We start from the raw sequence: 18,381 nt of genomic DNA, 5'->3' as shown, positions 1-18,381 counted from the left end.
CCGTTCCACATGTTCAACCCCTCCCCTCCCATCACGCCGGCCCCCACCTGCTCCTCTCCTCTCAACCGTCCGATCACCAGACCAAATCCAACGCCTGCTCTCTTATCCTCACCTCCTCGGTTTCCGGACCCACCACCCTCCTCATCCACCGCTACATCCTAATCCAACGTCCCTCCATCATCCCCGTGACCACCTGTCTTCCTTATCCAGTGCCGGCGGCACACGAGAACTCTGTATCCTTACAATTTTTCATCTAAACCCTTGTCTTTTTTCTAAATCATGATATCATTGTACATCAGGGGGATGTTTGAAATAAAAGGGCGGCGTAGTAGTTTAATTCCAAGTTGTCGTTATTGTAAGGAATAATTAAGCAATAAAGTTGGATTAAAATTCCTTTATTGTCAATTTATTATTTAATTATTATAACTAGTATTACTATTTAAGTGTGACTTCAAAGCCCAGAGCTTTTTAGCTCTCTGCCTAGTGCCTACGCTTCTCACCTTCTCTGGCCCCTCAAAGACCCCTTATTTTTCCTAATTTTCTCTTGGCTTTCTACTTTTGGTTTCTGTTTTCCGTTTTCCCGCTCTTGGTTTCTTGATTTCGATGAGCGGGTGGTGGGGGAGCCGCCGGTGAGGGCTGAGGGTATGGGGAAGGCGGTGAGGTGGTTGAAGGGCCTCCTTGGGGGGAAGAAGTCCGGCGGTGGAGCGGCGGGGAAGGAAAGCGGAAAGGAGAAGAAGAGATGGGGGTTTGGGAAGTCGATGAGGGAGAGGGAGATGCGGGCGCCGGTGGGGGAGGAAAGGAGGGGGTCGTATAGGGAGGTCGTAACGGCGACGGCGGAGGAGGAGAGCAAGAGGGCGATCGCGGTGGCTGCGGCGACAGCGGCGGTAGCGGAGGCTGCTGTGGCTGCGGCGCAGGCGGCGGCAGCGGTGGTGAGGCTGACGAGTAGTGGTAGAGGCGTCGGTGCTGTGGGTTTTGGTGGTTTGAAGCGAGAGGACTGGGCCGCCATCAAGATCCAAGCAACGTTCCGAGGTTATCTGGTTGGTTTCTCTTTTCTCTTTCTCCCTCTCAAAATCTACGAAATTTTTAGTAAAAATTGAATCTTGAAACTTCTACTAAAGAGGCAATTTTGATTGAGATTTTAGGTTTTTTTTTTATATATATATAGCCTTAATTCTCAAAGTTTGGAATTTTGAAGAAAATGTATCTGTTTTTATATATTTAATTATTCTTAGTGGTTTCAGGATCCATGTTCCATATGGCAGCAAGGTAGTGAATCTCCGCATCACCTCAAAATTGCCAACTTTTCTCATCCACAAAGCACTAATGGCTTTTTCACCTTCCTGTTGGTTTCTAGTAATGGCCATGCTTTCCCTTGGTATCTGGAAGACCTGCTTCCTGGAAAAATCCAAGCTTTCTTCTCTTTATTACTGTATGTTCATTCATGGAAACATAGGGAATGAGAGAGAAAGAGAGAGAGAGGTAGATAGCTGCTTTTGCTCTAGTATTAAATGTAGATGCGTCTCCTTCTGCCCTGCACTTAGTTAGGTGAGTAGTTACCAGCCATTAGAATTGGATGAGAGCTCTCAAGTCCTCTCTTCATGGAGTTTTGGGTTGGTCCCCCTCCATTATTGTTATTATTATTGTTCTGTTTGTTGATTCCCCTCATCTTGCGGTGGGGTTGTGTTTCAGAGCTCAGACTTTGTTCTGTTGCTTTGTTTGGATCTTGCGAAGCATTGGATTCTAGTGTTTATTATCTGTTAGTTTGATGCTTGTGCTGATTGATTTGAAGGCAAGAAGGGCTCTGAAGGCCCTCAAAGGGTTGGTGAAGCTGCAGGCATTGGTCAGGGGCAACATTGTCCGGAAACAAGCCGCCGAGACTCTCAGATGCATGCAGGCACTTGTTCGAGTGCAGGCTCGTGCTCGTGCTTGCAGAGCTTTGCGCGCAGAGAAGGCACAGTCTAAGAGTGGTGGCAGTGCTCGCTCTCATCCAGTATGGCATTCATTGTGTATTCTTGAGTTCCTCTGCATCTCAATTTCATCATATTCGATCAAACTAATATTGTTATGACTTGCAGGGTCCTCCAACACCTGACAAGACTGAACCTGCTATTCGCCATGACAGAGCAGGCAATCTCAAGGTAATTAAATTTCTTCCACTCGTCCTTTGATCTATCAATGTTATTTGCATGTTTATGGAGTTTTGGTTGATTATCATTTGCAGAGGAATTCTTCCAAAACAGTGAGCTCTGATTCTACTGGACAGGATAAAGTGCATGCCTCTGGTTGGAATTGGCTTGATCGGTGGATGGAAGAGAGGTACTGGGAAAGCCGGGAAGCTATTGCTAAGTTGGATGATGATAAGAGTACTAAAATCCTTGAAATAGACACCGGAAAGCAGCAGCTTAATACCAAGCGTCGGCCCGGGAACCAACTCCATTCCTCATGCTCCACACTCGCCTCCGATCAGAACAGCCGTAGCTTCACTACTATGCCTGCCTCTCCTTCAAAAGACTCCACTGTTGCACAACAATCCATTGCAAGCCCTGCATCGGTTGACATGCTGTCATCACTTAGTCCTCTGAGATTCCATGCCATGGAAACTGGAGACTTTGGTGATAGCCCTCAGTTCTACTCGGCCTCATCCCGCCCGGGGAGCTCAAGAAGGGGTGCATTCACCCCGGCAAAAAGCGAATGCACCCGGAGCCTATTCAGTGGATACTCAGACTACCCGAACTACATGGCCAACACTGAATCATCAAAGGCGAAACTTCGATCTCACAGCGCGCCAAAGCAGAGGCCAGAGTATGATAAATCAGGGTCTATCAAAAGGCTTTCTCTTCATCAAGCATTCGGGCAACAACCGTCTCTTCAGAACTCGATCTCATCTCAACAGAGGCAATCATCCCTGCACGCCAAGTTCACCAACAAAGCTTACCCTGGCTCTGGCCGGTTGGATAGGTTAGGAATGCCTTTGAGAACTTAATTACATATATATATATATATATATAATCATCAACCAGTTAAAAAGGGTTTGTATGTGTGTGTGGTGTTATGATGTTCTACTGCTTCTTGAACATGTTCATCTTCTTCTACTTACAATCTCATCCTCTGCAATGAAAAAAAAAAAAATACTTTTCTTCGGTTTCAATTTGAATGTTTCATCCAACAGCACCCCCATTAAATGCTTTTATCAATCAAAAGTTTGTTTTAAAAATTAAAAAAAAGGACTTGTGCTTAGACTTGGACGTGGACTTGGACCACCAGAGTGGCATTAGAAATGGACGTTTCCGTAGGGAGGACCCCATACATACAGCAGGCCAGCAGAAGAAGACGTTCATCTCCAGCCCAGCAGAGATCCCACATCTGTCCTCTTCCTTCTGACCAACTTGCATTTGCTTACAAACTCTTTTTGTGGACTTGTATGCATGAAACCATCAATAATATATATATTATTAAGAATTTTTTATATATATATATATATATAAGAGAAGAGAATGAGAAAGTGAGCCAGAGAGGTGCAAACGCTTTTCTTTTTTGCGAATCAATTTGAGGGGCCCTGGATATCTCTCATTCGGTTTCATTAATTAATGTCACATTGACAATAGTATGCACATGGTTACAGAGAGTGAGAGATGTACTTTATCAATGCACTTCCTCTGTTTTGAGTTCATTCTGTGCAACCGACACAATGCTACACTTGAGCCGCCATATTCATACAAATTTATCTTGGAAAATATATTAATGTGGAGTTGTACGAGAACATGGGCTATGATGTCTTATTTATTTGTCTGTTTGTTTATTTATTTCACCTTTTGGTAAATATTAGTTACCATGGGAAGATAGAAATTTATAAAAAAAAAAGTAAAATTTGGGTGGTCATTGAGATGGGAGAAGATGAGGATATTTAGGACCCTCGTGGGTGGAATTTTGACTTTATAAATTTTGAGGATTTGAAAATCGCTACATATTCATTCAACAATATTTAAATTCATGTTGTTGGACTGTCCATGGTTGTCTTTCTCAAATAAAAGCATGGAATTTAAGCGGCTGTTTTTGGAATAAAACAAATTGAAATTACATATATTAACCCCTAATTGTTTTGATTTTTTTTAAAACAAAAATAAATAAATCACAATTTCTTAAAAAGAGTAAAAACAACCAAGATTGCCAAGACTCATATGTAATTATATAATTCAATTTTTTTCCACCTTTATTCGTATGTTTGATTATGTTTTTCTTTCAGGATTATCTTCAATTTTTTTTTTTTGTATAATTAAAAAGTTGAGGGAACATGGGATATATAAAGAAATAGATTAACTCTTAGAGTGAAAAAAATATTTGAAAAAATATATATATATATATTATATAATTCTTTTAAATTGTTATAAACTACAAATTTGAACTATTTAACTTTTGATCAGACAAAGAAATAAAATATCTATTGTAGAAGTGGTTTTTTTTTTTTTATGTTTGATTCATCAATGTTCTAAAAGCCACAAACTCTTAATTTCTGGTACAACATCAAATATAAACTTCCATCATTTTGACTAAAATTAATCACTCTTTCATAGAGAGCCTAGTTCGTTGCTCTGTTTTCCCAACTCACTTGAACAGGTTTTCATTTGGTGCTCTGTTTCCATAAAATCCAAGAATTTGATAGGAGTTATTCAAATATAATTATTATAATTGATATGATATAATATAATAATGGGATTTTGTACAAGATGCATAGTAGTAAGGGACTTAAAGGAGGCAGATTTGTTTTGGAAAAAGAAGGCAAAATGATGATGATGATGATATACGAAAAGTTGTGAAAAACGTTGCTATCAAGATTCAAAAAGGATGCTAAGGTCAAATCAATGGATTTAATCGAGAACTTTCGTTGGATTAAATGCTTCGGCAGGTTGGTTCCTCAATATCAATGCTTGTTGAAAAAGGTCCATCCCAATCCCATATGCGTAGCATGCCCGGCATTCTATTTCTCCTCCCACCGACACACACCACACCACACCACTTTTTATATTTATAATAATATTATTATAAATGTTTAAAGATTTTTTTTTTTTTTATGATAATGATTCTTATGTGCATAATTTCTCTTTGACACTTTTTGTTTTTACTGTTTTACTGTAAAATTATATTAATTTAGAAAAAATATGAAACTTTTTATTAAAACTCCTAACTTATTTTTCTCCCACATTAGAGATCTGAAAATCAATATTTTATTCAAGTGGTTAGAAGTACTAATGTAAGTTTCATATGACATGTAAAGTAATGAAGGTTCGAATCCTCATTTAAAAAATTTAACTCATAAGTGATAATACACCCTCCCCCTTGTGCGCTTATTCAAGTGGTTAGAAGTACAAATGTAGGTCTCATATGACATGTAAAGTAATAAAGATTCGAATCCTCATTTTAAAAATTTAACTCATAAGTGATAATATACCCTCCCCCATGTGCGCCCATGAGATGATAGTGTGTTCGAGGCAATAGCTCACACACTTTGACAAGCACATTCAAAACAAATAATTCATACGTGATAGAAATACTAGCAGGTTTTTATCACCTTGGTTAATATATATATATATATATAGTTAATTCCTTCTCACAACAATAGTTGATGATTTGTCCACATTCTTCTTAACGTGTTCAAGGCAAATAACTCACGTGTGATAGAGATATTAGCATGTGTTTAACCTTTTTTTAAAAATAGAAAAAAAAAATTCTTTCTGATAGGCAATAAATGTAAATTATATTTTATCCACATTAAAAAAAAACACTTTTCACACATAAAATAATCAATTAATATTTGTAAAATTTCTAATAACTATAAGTGATAATATTTTATTCAAGTGGTTAGAAGTACTAATGTAGGTTTCATAAGTAATGAATGTTTGAATCCTCATTTGAAAAATTTAACTCATAAGTGATAATACACCCTCCCCCTTGTGCGCTTATTCAAGTGGTTAGAAGGACAAATGTAGGTCTCATATGACATGTAAAGTAATAAAGGTTCGAATCCTCATTTGAAAAATTTAACTCATAAGTGATAATATACCCTCCCCCATGTGCGCCCATGAGATGATAGTGTGTTCGAGGCAATAGCTCACACACTTTGACAAGCACATTCAAAACAAATAATTCATACGTGATAGAAATACTAGTAGGTTTTTATCACCTTGGTTAAAATAGATATATATATATAGTTAATTCCTTCTCACAACAATAGTTGATGATTTGTCCACATTCTTCTTAACGTGTTCAAGGCAAATAACTCACGTGTGATAGAGATATTAGCATGTGTTTAACCTTTTTTTAAAAATAGAAAAAAAAAAAATCTTTCTCATAGACAATAAATGTAAATTATATTTTGTCCACATAAAAAAAAAACACTTTTCGCACATAAAATAATCAATTAATATTTGTAAAATTCCTAATAACTATAAGTGATAATATTTTATTCAAGTGGTTAGAAGTACTAATGTAGGTTTCATAAGTAATGAAGGTTCGAATCCTCATTTGAAAAATTTAACTCATAAGTGATAATACACCCTCCCCCTTGTGCGTTTATTCAAGTGGTTAGAAGGACAAATGTAGGTCTCATATGACATGTAAAGTAATAAAGGTTCGAATCCTCATTTGAAAAATTTAACTCATAAGTGATAATATACCCTCCCCCATGTGCGCCCATGAGATGATAGTGTGTTCGAGGCAATAGCTCACACACTTTGACAAGCACATTCAAAACAAATAATTCATACGTGATAGAAATACTAGCAGGTTTTTATCACCTTGGTTAATATATATATATATATATAGTTAATTCCTTCTCACAACAATAGTTGATGATTTGTCCACATTCTTCTTAACGTGTTCAAGGCAAATAACTCACGTGTGATAGAGATATTAGCATGTGTTTAACCCTTTTTTAAAAATAGAAAAAAAAAAATTTCTTTCTCATAGGCAATAAATGTAAATTATATTTTGTCCACATAAAAAAAAACACTTTTCGCACATAAAATAATCAATTAATATTTGTAAAATTCCTAATAACTATAAGTGATAATATTTTATTCAAGTGGTTAGAAGTACTAATGTAGGTTTCATAAGTAATGAAGGTTCGAATCCTCATTTGAAAAATTTAACTCATAAGTGATAATACACCCTCCCCCTTGTGCGCTTATTCAAGTGGTTAGAAGTACAAATGTAGGTCTCATATGACATGTAAAGTAATAAAGGTTCGAATCCTCGTTTTGAAAAAAATTTAACTCATAAGTGATAATATACCCTCCCCATGTGCCCTTTATGAGATGATAGTGTGTTCGAGGCAATAGCTCACACACTTTGACAAGCACATTCAAAACAAATAATTCATACGTGATAGAAATACTAGCAGGTTTTTATCACCTTGGTTAAAATATATATATATATATATATATAGTTAATTCTTTCTCACAACAATAGTTGATGATTTGTCCACATTCTTCTTAACGTGTTCAAGGCAAATAACTCACGTGTGATAGAGATATTAGCATGTGTTTAACCCTTTTTTAAAAATAGAAAAAAAAAATTTCTTTCTCATAGGCAATAAATGTAAATTATATTTTGTCCACATAAAAAAAAAAACACACTTTTCGCACATAAAATAATCAATTAATATTTGTAAAATTCCTAATAACTATAAGTGATAATATTTTATTCAAGTGGTTAGAAGTACTAATGTAGGTTTCATAAGTAATGAAGGTTCGAATCCTCATTTGAAAAATTTAACTCATAAGTGATAATACACCCTCCCCCTTGTGAGCTTATTCAAGTGGTTAGAAGTAGAGGTGGGCACGGGCCGTCCGGAAAACCGGCCTGGCTCGCCGGTTCATTGACCCGTAACCGGCACGTACTCTAGACGGGCCGGTTACGGGTTGGGGGGTTTTCCCAACCCGTGACCAAGGTTGTCAGACCCGGACCGGCCCGGCCGGTTCAACCGGAAAAACCGGGAACCGGCCATGTGGCCGGCCCGGGTATACCCCATTGACCCGGGTATTAAAAAACCCGGTATTAACCCGGTGACCCGGGCGGTTCAACCGGGAACCGGTTGACCCGGCCGGGTCAATCGGGTCACAATGTTTAATTTTTTTTACATTATTTAATAATTTATTATTATTTTCTCATTAAAAATCACAAAATCGTGTATATTTATTAATATTAATTTATAATTTATAATCAATAAATAGAATTACAATATATATATATATATATATTATAAACATACCAACAAAAATTAACATTTAAAAATAAAATATATTAATGTGTTATGTAAATACTTTCTAAAAATTTAATTTATTAAGAAAATAAAACAATAAATGAGTGTAATTTTATTATAAAAATATAAAATTAAAGTATTCTAATTAAATAAAAAATATAAGAAAAATTAAAACAAAATAAAAATTGAGATATAAGAATTAGTGAATTAAATTTCTTATTTATTTTAACAAAATCAACCAATAAACAAATAAATAAATAAATAACATTGAGAGAAGTTCGATAATTATATATTAATATATTAAATTTGTAAATATTTAAAAAATGTAAAAATAAATGACATAATTAGAAAACTCTATTGTATATAAGGTCATTTATCAATTTAAATATCAAATTTGAGTATGTTTTTATAATATAATTATGAGTTTAATATTATATTTGCTTATTATTAATTATTATTATATTTTTTATATTTAATTATTGACCCCGGTTCAACCCGATCGAATCCATTGACCCTTGACCCCTGGGCTTAGCCGGGTCATTGCCCGGGCCGGGTCTGACAAGCTTGCCCGTGACCCGGCGGGTCAAAACCCGGTTGGGCCCGGCGGGCCGGGTCAAACCCGGTTTAATGTTTTTGTTTGTTTTTTTAATACTAAGTACTTGGTCATGGGATTTGAACCCATGATCTTGAATTTGGATAACAAAAACCCAACCACTTGAGCTACAATTTTTTCTAATATTTATTGGAAAGAATTATATATAGATAGATGTAGGATATGGATCAAAATATTTTATATATTTAATTTATAAAAAATTAAGAAACCATATAATAAATTAAAAAATTATACAAATCAATTAGTAAAATATCAAAGTATCAAACAATAAATTTTCATAAATATTTTTTTAAAAAATAATTATTTTGTTAATTGTCTTTTGGCTCATAAGCACTAAATCTCTACATATGCACACTCTTAAATTCTCTTAAATAACGCACTCTTATTTGTCACATATATATTAGATTATTTTGTTTCAATTTATAAAATAAAAAATAAAATTACAAAAAATTGTTTTTAAATTATGTAAATCAATTTATAAAAAAATATATTAGTAAAAAAAATAATATCTTTGAATAATGGTTCACACCATATTATTTTGATTTGTAACTTTTTTTCAATAACAACATGATAAGCACAATAATAACCCTATTGTCAGAGACCAAAGTAAAATCTAGAGCCAACCCTAATTATAATAAATAAATAAGTTGATGATAACTTCAATTTAAAAAATAAGAATACTACTTGATATATACATTTTGTTGCACTTAAAAAAGTGTGCTAATAATTTAATTTGATAGATAAATAAATTAAAAATGTAGCTTTTTTTTATCCTTTTTAAAATTATTTTGATATGTCATAAAATTTTTTAAGTTATTATAAATTATTTTAAATTTTTTGTTGTTTGGGATTAAATTTAAAAAATATTTTGTAACTTCTTTATATTTTCCCATGTGAGAGGTCCTAGGTTCAAACCCCATCATGACATTTTTTTTGTTATTTACAAAAACCCGCCGGGTCAAACGGGCCTGGCCCGGACCCGGCGGGTTACGTGATATCTTGAGTCGGGTCCGGTTCATTCCTGAAATGGGACCGGGACCCGGCTGGACTGCTCGAGTCAACCCGGCCCGGCGGGTCTCCCATGTAGCACGGCCCGGGTCCGGCTTCCAGTGAACCGGACCCGGCGGGCCCGATTAACCGGCCCGTGCCCACCTCTAGTTAGAAGTACAAATATAGGTCTCATATGACATGTAAAGTAATAAAGGTTCGAATCCTCATTTTAAAAATTTAACTCATAAGTGATAATATACCCTCCCCCATGTGCGCCCATGAGATGATAGTGTGTTCGAGGCAATAGCTCACACACTTTAACAAGCACATTCAAAACAAATAATTCATACGTGATAGAAATACTAGCAGGTTTTTATCACCTTGATTAAAATATATATATATATATATATATATATAGTTAATTCCTTCTCACAACAATAGTTGATGATTTGTCTACATTCTTCTTAGCGTGTTCAAAGCAAATAACTCACGTGTGATAGAGATATTAGCATGTGTTTTACCTTTTTTCAAAAATAGAAAAAAAAAATTCTTTCTCATAGGCAATAAATGTAAATTATATTTTGTCCACATAAAAAAAAAACACTTTTCGCACATAAAATAATCAATTAATATTTGTAAAATACCTATAACTATAAGGTTGTGTTTGATTACCCATTTTTCCGTAAAAATTTTTTCCACAGATCATTTTTCAGCTAAATAGATTGATTATTTGCCAAAATTTTCTGTGGAAAATTTTTCCACAAACTTTATTACGTGGCCCTATTTTCTCTCAAATCAGTGAAAAATTTTTCATATCTCCACCCTAAGAAAAGTTTTCCAAAGAAAACTTAACAAGCTATGGGCTATGTGAAAAATAACATGCGAGGCAAATCAAATTGAGGATAGGGATCAACTTCAATTTTTTCCTTTTATTTTAAATTAAAAAAAAATTATATAACTTGATAATATTTTAAATAAATTTATCCACATCAGTGAACAGATCCCGAGCCGTTTGGATGGTAAGATTCAATTCCACATAGCACTGTTTATAATTATCAAATGTTTTTTTAAATAGTTTTTAACAATTTCAATAATTTTTTTTTTAAATAACTTCCATGAAAAATGTAACTTTTTCCAAGAAAAATTGATGCAATCAAACAATAAATGAGATTTTTTTTCAATTAAAATGTTACATTTTCCGCGTAAAATAAGAGCAATCACACAATAAAATCTAAATTTTCCATAGAAATTTTTTTTATTTTCTCACTAGAAAATAATGCCAATCAAACGACTATTTTTTCATTTTTCATAGAATTTTTTTTTCAGCCATTTTCCATGTTGCCAATTTAACAAAGTCTAAAAATTTCGAGCGTTGGTCTCCATCTTTGAAACTTTAGTTTAATTTCCATTTCTTACTAAAAACACACCAAAATCCAAAATAGCAAGACAAAAACATATATTTCATGAGGTCATATGTAGAATCAGAAAGGCCATTAACAATGGTTTTGGAGACGAAACAGAAAGCCTGTTAACCTTTTTTTTTCTTTCTCAAGTTATTGTTTTAGTGTTGATAAATTTTATTGATGGTCTTTAACTCATTGGTCTAGTGGTGCTAAAAGCATTGAAGCATTTGATCAAAATTACAGAAGTAATCTTGCCGCATTGATTGAAAGAAATCAAAGAAACTGGAATGGTAATTGTTGTTTAGCATTGATACATAAATATATTTTTTTTTATGTATTAAAATATATATATATTTTTTTTTACAAAGGTGAGTGTGACTAAAAATAGCTCATTTATTAATCCGGATGTTTTGTGTTAGGATTTTAAACTTAGAATTTTGATCCGATGAACTCGGTTCGTAGTAATTACCATTAAATAAAAAAGTGATTTATTCTTAGTCATGAGTTTATAAATTTTATTATTTTTTATTATATAATATAAAAATAAATTGATAATTATCTTAAAAGGTTTATGCCCTTTACTCTAGAAGTTAAATCAAGACAATACAACGGGTGAAATCAAAACCACATCTCGGTTCTATTGTTCTATAGTAACTATCATAAAACCGATTCCGTGGAATCATCTTTTTTTGACTTAGGCTTCAAATAGATCAGGGAAAAAAAACCTCATTTTAAAGGTCTATTTAATATATTTAAATCCCATCCTACAAGTAATGGAAAAGTGAGAATAACATAGCAAAATTAATGAGCACATTAAATTTTAAATTTTGATCCACACATAGTTAATAAATGATATGAATAGAGAGATACATATATCAAATAAAGAATGCAACAAATTTCAATCTCCACGCTGAAAGAAAAGCAGCAAGTAAATATATCACACTGGGATCCAACTGATCATACAAGCCACAAAGCAGACAACCTATAACTATATACAGAAGAACAAAATCTAGTTATAAGGTTTGCCATGCACCTCATTGAGTACTAGTTTTCTTTTAAGACCACATCAACACATGGCAAAAGTTTTGTGTTCTTCTTCAGTTGCTGCAGTTCCACTTCGATGTAGGTACACAGCTGACATAATGGCACCAGTGGCAATGTTCATTCCCATCCTCACCCCGAAATAGCATTACTAATCCGACCACAAATCTGAGAAACCGCAACGAAATTATATTTCGGTTAGTTATTCTGCATCAATAACACCTACATCGGTTCATTCAGTTATATACCAGTCAATGAAGATTAATGAAACAAGCAGAGATTTCCATATTGGCCAATGGTTTTGTTGTATGATTTGGTGAGAGTAATAAGCTCTTCACATTTTTTATGCACCGATTTTGCGAAAATAAGAAACATAAGCTATCTGATTGTTGCATAAATACCATGAATAAGCATTTATAGCCAGCCAAAAATTTGTGTGCAGCTCTACCAAACCAAAGAAGATATTGATGGTCATTAAATGTAAAACAGAAATGAAGTTTATGATAAACAATGGCATGCTCCTATATTCAATTAAATGGATTGACTTATATTTGAGCTTAGAGATAAATTTTGAGATAGTACTTAAAAATCAAGAGGAAGCTAAATTGGGAATTCTAGTTATGTGATAGATCATATAGGGGGTTAAGTTACGTGTCAAGACCAGGCAAACTGATAAACAAGTGAAAAGCTAACAGGTGAAAGCTTATATTCTCTGAATTAGCTGCCAAAAACCTTCAACATTTCTAATTAACATACATAGCAAATAAAGATTTAAGTTTCATACCCAGCAATTAGCAGAAGCATAGCAGCTACCCACAAGACATATTGATACATTTTATGCTTGGACTTGACCTGACTTTCAGGGGGGAGATTATGGCGCTCCATCCAACCAAACTGTGGTCGGATTAACAACACAAAACCTACGAGGAAACCTGTTAAGAAACCTCCAATGTGCGCAAAATTATCAACATGTGGAAGTATTCCCACAGCCAAGTTGATCACAATGATGACGACAAGTGTTAATAATGCAGCAGCCTACGAAAGCAAATTGATTCAATGAGATATATGTCACACAGATGAGTGCACAAGATTTTGAAGAAAGAATGCATACCTTGTTGGAGTAGATGGTCCAGTTGGTGATTAGTTCAGACAACATAGCTCCCAAGAGTCCGAAAAGAGCACCGGAGGCACCAACAGAGATACTATTTCTTACAAAAAGAGAGGAGAGAACACTTCCACCAAATCCTGATACAAGGTATATAACCCCAATTCTCACTGAAATGAAACAGACAAATAATTGTGAGGGCCACTGCTATTATATTGTTTATAATTCATAAAGCAAAAGCAGATTCATGATGGACTATCCATCCACTCAGGCAACTAAAGGGACCACACTTTAGTTGTTTAACGGTATCCCTTGTTCAAGTGGTCCCTTGTTCAAGTGGAGCAGATTTTATTTTCCTCTTCTATTAATGCTAGTGACACAATCAACCAACACTTGTTCTATAATTTAGAAGTCTAAAACATAAACAATGATCAATTGATAAAAAGGGAGTGAAATACTTACAAAACCCGAATTGTTGCTCAAGGCGAATTCCAATGAATATCAAGCTTAACATATTTGCAAGAAGATGGATAACACCTGCATGCAACCAAATACAGGTTATAAGCCTCCATCCTTCGTGTTGCTCTACGACTTTGTTCCATTCAAGAGCTCCCATCTTGTCCAATCTGAAAGCATAACAATAAGAGCAGAAGCATTACGAAATCCAGCCACCAAGGTATATCTCTCTAAAATCAATTAGCGAGAAAATAACATCCAACTGCCAGATTTGATCAACAAAATGTGTCTTTATCCTAAACATCAACTGTGAGATGTCTTAAAAGGAATGTGAAATAAGAGCCCGTGACAGATTTCATTAATTAAAAATTCTCCTGTTAGATCCAAACTGGTGGTGTGAAAATGACAGCTTTAAATAAAACCACTCAGCCCCCAACAGGATACTCAAACATATAGACTGGTATTTCCAGATGATATTTCAGAAGGTATAAGTTTCTCAAATGAGTAGCAAGTTTTTAACATTTCAACGGATACATGTTCATGTTCCACATAAGAATAGAAAAGGTAGAGGTAACTTATCCTCATTGAATTTAGTACTAAGACCTTTTGCCCTAGAACACAACTCTCCTAGCATATGAAGGTAATGGTATATTTAGTTTGAAACTATATTATCAGTTATGGCAATAACATTTTACAATAATAATTACAATAAATGCATCTTCAAACCTATAGATTAGGTCCTAAAAGCATCTCATTGTGAAAATATATGAGAAAAAAAAACAAAAAGTCAAAAATGTACCAATTAGAAACTAAGTCAGCAGTTCGTAACACACTGCGGAGAGATATTATAACCATAAAGAAAAATATCATCATCATTCACAGAAAAAAAATTCTCATGATATACATTCCACTAGGTCAAATAGATCAAATACAAACAGAAAAGTCACCTCTTCTTCATTTCAATATGTAAAACTAACAGACCTTCAGTCAGCCATGGTTCTAAACAAAGAGAAAGAAATGAGCATGATATAAGCGAGTCAACAACACAAAAAACACAGATATCACTTCTAATTGAAAAACAAAAATAATAAACATAAACAACATAGTTTTCCAAATAAATGACAACAGATATTTTATTTTAAGGATCAAAGGAACGCAAAGAGACATTTTTGAAACAACAGGCAGAATTCAATCATCTCTGAGACCTAGAACCAAAAATTCCAGCAAAAACAGAATAACACAAAACATTAGAATCACATAAATAAAAGACGGACAACAAACACTAGAAAAGCCCTCAACTTTCCATTAATAAACAGATGAAAACCAAAGTTAAAAGCAAAAAAACTCAGCAAACACCCAGATCCACAATCACAACCATAAAAACACAATCTTCACAGAGATCCAAGACTCACGTGGACGAAGACGGCCCAAGAAGTGGGTTCTGGCGCAGAGGTTGGAAGGAGAACCGATGCAGGAACCTAGCAACACAAGAGCCGAAAGGAGTCGGATTAGAGGGGCAATTGTTGACATACATAGTGCCGATGAAGACAGCGACGTTGGCGATGACAAAAAGAGGCACAACCCAAGGCTTCCAAACCCTCTCCTCCTCCTCAAAATAGTAAGGTCCCGCCGATGCAGCGCTGTTCCCATAGTTCCCCCGCTGCTTACCACCGGTGCTAGCCATCGATGCCGCGTCTCAAGCTGGAGAAGAAGTAGATGGGGAGTGGCTTTCGCCCAATATATTGGGTTGGTTGCTTGCCTTGAAAGATGGATGGATCGATCGGTGGAGTGGATGTGGAGCGATGATGGGGTTGGTGAGGAGGATGACAGTGAGGGTTTGGACTTCTTGCAAGCAAGATTAGCTATATAGATGGAAATCCAATGAGTGGAACGCGGCAAAGACTCTTCTTTGCTCGCTTCGCTGCTGCTGTTGCTGCTTCTCTATGCCCTCTAATGGCGGTCGGTGTCTTTAATTTTTAGATGGAGTTTTTAGTGGTTTCCATAACTGTTGATTAATTAATTAATTAATTAATTATAATTATTATTGTGATAAAGACGTGATTTATTATTATCTTTGAAAATAATAAATCATAAAAGTGGTTGGTTTTCCCATTTATTTATTTATTTTTATTTATTTACTTTTGTAACTACCTTTAGTTGTGTTTTCGTCAATGACTTTTTGTTGTTTTGCGCAACCAAATCACTTTCTTTGGCTCTGTATCATGGGATGGTTCATGGTTGTGATTTTTATTTTGTCTGTTTTTTCTTTGGAATTATTTTTTTTATATTATTTTCGGGAAGTAACTTTGATTTCTTTTGAGATAGGGTTTTAGTGGAGAATATTCTTAGTAATTTTATTTATCACGAGGCCAAGACTTACTTATGGTAGGGGTGGCAATCTCCATCACAATTACTAGGTTTAGCATCATCTAGTCAGACTAGTTTTGTGTTTAATTATGTCAATTCGGTAGATGGAGATGTTGGTGTGGCTTAATGGGGTTGGTCCCACTCACTGTTTATGAGAAAATATTCTTAAAATATTTATATTTAAATATATTGCTAATATATAATATCATTTTATTAATGTTAATTATTATATATAAAATTATAAAGTGAGTGTTAGGGGGCGTTGATTTCACTGTAAGTGGGGGGAAGTCAGGAAGTGAGGGAAGTGCCACTTCTCTGAAGTGGGGGGAAGTGATATTACTTCCATGACTTTTGTGTTCATTTGTCAGAAAGTGAGAATAGAATCTAAGGATTTAGGTGTTGGATGAAGTTCTATGAATTCAAAAAAGACTTTAGATGTGAAAATAAGTTCGTTTTTTATAGATTGACTCATTTCCCCCACTTCAATAAAAAAAAATACTGAAGTGTGTTTAGTTCAAAATCCACTTCAGCACAAATGAACACAAGAAGTGGGGGAAGTCAGACCACTTTCTCTCACTTCCCCCCACTTTCTCTGAAATGAACGCCCCCTTAGTGTAGTCTCATATGTGAAGAATTATATTTTTCACCCTTTTATAATTGTAGGACAGGAGATTTACTATTATAAAGTTATTGTATATGTTATTTTGGATGCATGTGACAGGTTTTCATCACCTTGCATGTTTACCCACCCCATATAGTGAATTTCTTGGGAATCATTAGTTATTGTTGCACCTCCATATCTACTTATCATTTTTAGATGCACTTGTCGTATTTGTTTAAAAAATAACAATAATAAAATAAAATTATAAAACTTAAAAATAATTGATAAACATAATTCAAATCTAAATATGTTTAAGATTTTATATCTAAAATATGACCTAAATTTCATTTTAATCTTATAAAAATGGCTTACAACAAATTTGTTGGTGATAATCTTATTGTGTTTTTTTTTTATAATTAATTAACTGTATTGTGTTTATGTTAAGATTGTTGACATAATTAGATAATTTCGCCCGTGTTTTAACCAGATTAATTAATTATAAACTATAATCTAAATTGAAGGTCATGACTCAGTTTTAAATAATAGCATCAATATTATTCTAAGAAATATAAATTTACTGTTGAATATCAAAACCAAAATAACCAGAATTAAATTAATGTCAATATTTCAAATCTCCCAAAGTACTTTGTCTATATTTATTTTTTTTAAAAAAAAATAGAAACAAATTAATGCTTGAATAAGAATTTTAAGAAAAAAAAAAAAGGTTCCATGGCTTATCCACATTTCTAAAAATTAAAAATTAAAAATTAAAAATATTAGGTTGGAGTTGAAGAGAAGCAACCAAAATCTAAAAACATCAAGGAAAATTTAAAAAATGAAAAGCTTGATGCAGTGATGGAATACCATGTACTTTCTATGTCTTTTGCTTTCTAAATGAGTGACATTTATTTAGGATATAAATTAAAACTCTAGCTTTTAATGACCTACTTCCAGACAACAATGTCATTAATTTAAATCATATATTTTTAAAATAACTCAAATAGAAAATAAAAATAAAAATATTTGCCAGGTGCTTGTCGTCTTTTTTAAAAAAATATATATATAAAAATATCTCTACTGCCGTCCATAGATCAACTTCGATAAATTTAATTTAGTTTTTTTTTTTCTTTTATTGATCTCAAATACACAGAAATTGAGGGACAACCCAAACATGAATTGTGAATTAAATCATTGGTTTTGCAAAACAATACAAAAAAATATTTTGAAGAAATAGAAAATAAATTTTTTATAATTCTATTTGTAAGATATTAAGTATATTGTTAATTTGGGATTAAGAAATATTTTGAAGAAATAGATTCTAAAGATAAATGAGGAATCTTTCTGAATGCTTTTATTTTATTTTTTATTTATGTGACAATAAACTGACGAGTGTCTAACTATGTATTACACCAAGCAAGCATACACTAAGAAATAAGTGCGTTCTTAAACAAAATAAATAAATCTTTATTTTAAAATTTTCAAATAACCTGAAGATTAATTGGTATCAAATGTGTGAAATATGAATTAACCAAATTTTTAAAAATAAAT

General features: G+C 33.6%; 2 protein-coding genes across 2 annotated transcripts; one reads left to right on the top strand and one right to left on the bottom strand.

The window, feature by feature from the left end:
* The first annotated feature begins 533 nt into the window (after window positions 1–533).
* On the top strand, window positions 534–3,092 carry LOC120259467 (protein IQ-DOMAIN 1-like). The gene is made up of 4 exons (XM_039267077.1): window positions 534–1,037; window positions 1,790–1,990; window positions 2,076–2,138; window positions 2,222–3,092. Exons 1-4 carry the CDS (start codon window positions 645–647, stop codon window positions 2,981–2,983), a joined length of 1,419 nt encoding a protein of 472 aa, XP_039123011.1. The 5' UTR covers window positions 534–644; the 3' UTR covers window positions 2,984–3,092.
* Window positions 3,093–12,136: 9,044 nt separating this feature from the next.
* Window positions 12,137–15,829, bottom strand: LOC120259240 (RHOMBOID-like protein 2). The gene is made up of 5 exons (XM_039266815.1): window positions 15,278–15,829; window positions 13,872–14,035; window positions 13,416–13,579; window positions 13,089–13,339; window positions 12,137–12,472 (listed from the first exon to the last, which is right to left on the bottom strand). The coding sequence occupies exons 1-5, from the start codon at window positions 15,547–15,549 to the stop codon at window positions 12,361–12,363; spliced, it is 963 nt and encodes a 320-aa protein (XP_039122749.1). The 5' UTR covers window positions 15,550–15,829; the 3' UTR covers window positions 12,137–12,360.
* Between the last annotated feature and the right edge of the window lie 2,552 nt (window positions 15,830–18,381).

The sequence above is a fragment of the Dioscorea cayenensis genome, chromosome 4 (assembly GCF_009730915.1).
Source record: "Dioscorea cayenensis subsp. rotundata cultivar TDr96_F1 chromosome 4, TDr96_F1_v2_PseudoChromosome.rev07_lg8_w22 25.fasta, whole genome shotgun sequence".
NCBI classification, from domain to species: domain Eukaryota; kingdom Viridiplantae; phylum Streptophyta; class Magnoliopsida; order Dioscoreales; family Dioscoreaceae; genus Dioscorea; species Dioscorea cayenensis.
This window is presented reverse-complemented; position numbering and strand designations above follow the sequence as displayed.